The sequence below is a fragment of the Amblyomma maculatum genome, unplaced genomic scaffold, assembly GCF_055883805.1.
Source record: "Amblyomma maculatum isolate TAMU_Amacu unplaced genomic scaffold, ASM5588380v1 scaffold_15, whole genome shotgun sequence".
NCBI classification, from domain to species: Eukaryota; Metazoa; Arthropoda; class Arachnida; order Ixodida; family Ixodidae; genus Amblyomma; species Amblyomma maculatum.
Window position 1 is genome coordinate 10,442,799 of NW_028146740.1, and position 3,809 is coordinate 10,446,607.

At 41.2% G+C, this 3,809-nt stretch overlaps 1 protein-coding gene across 1 annotated transcript; it reads left to right on the plus strand.

The window, feature by feature from the left end:
* Window positions 1-3,028: 3,028 nt before the first annotated feature.
* Window positions 3,029-3,580, plus strand: LOC146172025 (uncharacterized). The gene has a single exon (XM_084586236.1). It carries the CDS (start codon window positions 3,029-3,031, stop codon window positions 3,578-3,580), a length of 552 nt encoding a protein of 183 aa, XP_084442362.1.
* The last annotated feature ends 229 nt before the right edge of the window (window positions 3,581-3,809 follow it).

The following is a 3,809-nucleotide window of genomic DNA, read 5'->3' on the forward strand; positions in this document are numbered from 1 at the left end:
ATCCGTTTATTATTTGAAAAAGATCTGGACGTTATAGGCGTCCAAGAAACAAAATTTGAAATTCAGGACTGCATGGTGCTACCTTTCCGATCCCAGTACGATGCTTGTGTGTGCCATGCTTTAGATAAATCAGGCGGGTGTCTTCTCTTCCTCCGGAACTCAATTGGCATTACTGTGGAGAGTGTGATAGTATGTCAAAGTGGCCGCTTTATTGTTTGTGACTTTACCTTTTCTGGTTGACAGTGGAAGTTGTTTGTGTGTATGCGCCGAACAGAGAGCAGGAACGCAAAGATTTCTTGGAGCGGATTGCTCCTTATGTGAGGAGTGATCGGAATGTGATCTTCCTGGGAGATTTCAATCGTGTGTGTGCATCGGAGGATATAGTTAAAAAACAACCTGTTCGCGACAGCAGTGCTCTTTTTTTAAACGAGCTTGTCCAAGAGTGTTACCTCGGGGATGTTGCTAATTTATTGTCGAATTCTGATGTGCCGCTATTCACACACAACCAGAGAGACAGTTAGGCAAGGCTAGATAGAGCATATGTGTTTTCTGAGCTTGCGCGTCTCTTCAAAAACTATATGGTAAAGCCTGTTTCGTTTAGTGACCATTGCCTGGTTGTGTGTACCATTAGATCCAAAGAAGCGAAGCTGCGCTTTAACTGTGATTTATGGAAGCTTAACGACAATATACTCACAGATGAAAGTTTCGTAGATACTGTGCAGCGGCATAAAAACCTTGTTAGAAGTAGAACCTGAAACAGTACTTGAATCGTGGCAGCATTTTAAGGAAGATGTTAAGATACACGCAATTGAGCGATCGGGTTCCTTATATAATGAACAAAGGAGTAAAGAGAAAGAATTTCAAGGAGAGCTTGATCTTTTGTTAAGCTTAGAAAGTGCACAACCAGGGCAATATATGAAGAAAATAAGACAGGCTAAAAACCACCTTGAGGCTATCGATATATGCAAGTACAAAGAGGCTATCGCCCGAGCACGTGCAGAGAGATTATTTTCCCAAGAAGCAACCACCAAGCGTGCATTAGGAGGGCAAAACAGGTACCCAATGAAGAATGAAATAAAAGATATAAACACCAGCAATGGAGTCACAAGCGACAGGGTGGAGATACAAAAGCATTCGTAAAATATTTTCGCTCCTTGCTAGGCCACGCAAGGCGTGTGGTGAAGGATTTGAAAAATTCTTTTTGCCACTGATGCCAAGACTCGATGGCACCATGAAAGCAAGCTTGGAGAAGCCCATCAGCATGCGAGAAATAGAAATTGCTATAGATGGCCTGACCGCTAGAAAATCACCTGGTTCTGATGGATTGGGCGCAGCTTTTTATAAAACTTTTAAGGGGGAAGTAGCGCAGGCATTGCATCAAATTTTGAGCGAGGCGTATGGTAAAGAAGAAACGCCACCCTCATTTAGAAGGAGGCACTTGGTGTTGATACCTAAGAGCGATGACCCCGTCAAATTGCTCTCAGTGAAGTCATACCGGCCAATGAAGTCATAACACTTGCCAATGGGGATTACAAAATCTTCATGAAGGTTCTAGCGAAATGGTTGCAGAACGTAATTAAAGATTTTGTTGGGCCACATCAAACATGTGGAATTAAAGGGAGAAGCATATATAAAAATATTCACATAACTAGAAGCATTTTGGAATATTTTGACGCGTTTGAAGATAACGTTGCAATGTTGCAACTAGACCTGGAAAAAGCTTTTGACAGGGTTAGTCACGAAATTATATTTTCAATGCTTGATGATGTAAATGTAAGATCAGTCATATTCAGTTCAGTTCAGTCGTTCAGTCGTGTCCGACTCTTCGTGACCCTATGGACCACATCACGCCACGCTTTCCGGTCTCTCACTATCTTCCTAACATCACATAACTTCATCTGCAGGGCCTCGAAGATGCCATCTAACCATCGCGTTTGCTGCCTACCCCTTCTCCGGTGACCCTCAACCTTTCCCAACATCAAATCTTTCTCCAGCGACTCCTCTCTTCTCATCAGATGACCAATGTCTCTGCTTTTTACTAGGCGGTCAAGGCTAGCCATGGCTCTCTTTCCCAGAAGCAGGCGTCTCCTAATTTCATGGCTGCAGTCTCCTTCCGGGGTAATCTTGGAGCCCAGGAAGAAAAAATCTGTCACAGCTTCCACTTCTTGTTCCTTGATGCTCCAGGACTTGATAGGGCAAGACGCCATGATCTTTGTCTTTTTAATGTTCAGTTTAAGCCCAAACTTCTCACTCTCTTCTTGTACGCGCATCAGTCATATTAGATGGAGTTAAAATGGCATATGCAAATTGTTTCACTAGCATTATTGTAAATAACGAAGTCACAGAAAGCTTTCAGATAACATCGTCCGTAAGACAAGGATGTCCACTTTCTCATCTGTGATTTGCCATATATTTTACCAAACATAGGTCTACGGAGCATGCTTTACTTGATCAAAAAGAATATATATTAGGCAACATAGAATCCCAGAAGCTTACTCTTGGAATTTTTGTTGATTTCAGTAAGGCGTTTGATACACTAAATCATAATACCTTCTTTGCTAAATTCGAACATTGTGGTATACGTGGCCATGCCCTCAACCTTCTCAAGTCATATATGTGCTCGCGATCCCAATATGTTGTTATCAATAATTGTCGTTCCGATGTGCTACAAATTTCGAATGGCGGGCCACAGGGCAGTCTCCTGGGTCCTATACTCTTTAACGTATATATTAATGACATTGTTAATATAAGCAACGAGATAAAATTTATTATTTACGCTGACGACACCAGCTTATTCTGCTCCTCTACAGATATTAATCAACTAACAAACTCTGCGAACAAGGTACTCGTTTCTTTGAAGGAATGGTCATGCTTAAATTCTTTGACGGTAAACAAAGAAAAAACAAAGGCAATAATATTTCATGCTAAGGGCAAGCTAGTAGGGAATGCGCCACCTATATTTTTCGGCGGCTTAAGAGTCGAATATGTCCAATCATTCACATCACTTGGCATAGATTTTAAACCCACAATGTCATGGGATACTCAGATAAACAAAGTCTGCACTAAGCTTTCTAAATTCATAGGCATTACCTCTCGTAATAAATATATTCTGCCAACAAAAACGAAACTTTACCTCTACTATGCATTCTTTTTCTCCTACTTAGGATACTGCCATTTGGTGTGGGGAAATACTACTATGTCCAATTTGAAAAAGCTTTTTGTTCTGCAGAATAAAATGCTACGCGTTATAACAAATTCCTCCTATGACGCCCCAATCCGTCCCATACGGATGAAATACAAAATATTTCCAGCCCTTAAGCTGTTCGAGTACAGGCTTGCTTGTTTTTATAAAAAACATGCCGCACGAAATGACCCATTTTTGTCCCGCATTGTACAGCTGGTGCCACACAACACGCCCTATGCTACAAGAAACCCCGAAATGTTTGAGGTACCCAGATGTAGAACAAACTATGGTTTTGCTATGTTGAAATATATACTGCCAATGTGTTTGAACTCTTTTCTTTACAGCAACATGAACAAAATGACTTTTTCTTTCCTCCGAGAAATGTTCACTGATTAGGTTGTATTGATAAGGAATGCGTCTATCGACAACTCATTTTTACTTTTTCCTTGTCATTGTATAATTTTTTTTTTCTGTTTCGAAGCACTGTCTCATTTTGTAACGCGTGAGATGTCCATTTTATATCGCACAAACTGCCGCTGCTGTTCATCGTCGACCTTACGGGTGGCGAAGCCCGTCAAGCGGTAATTACGAACTGCTTTTTTTTCATCACCCGCGCTTTTTGTAC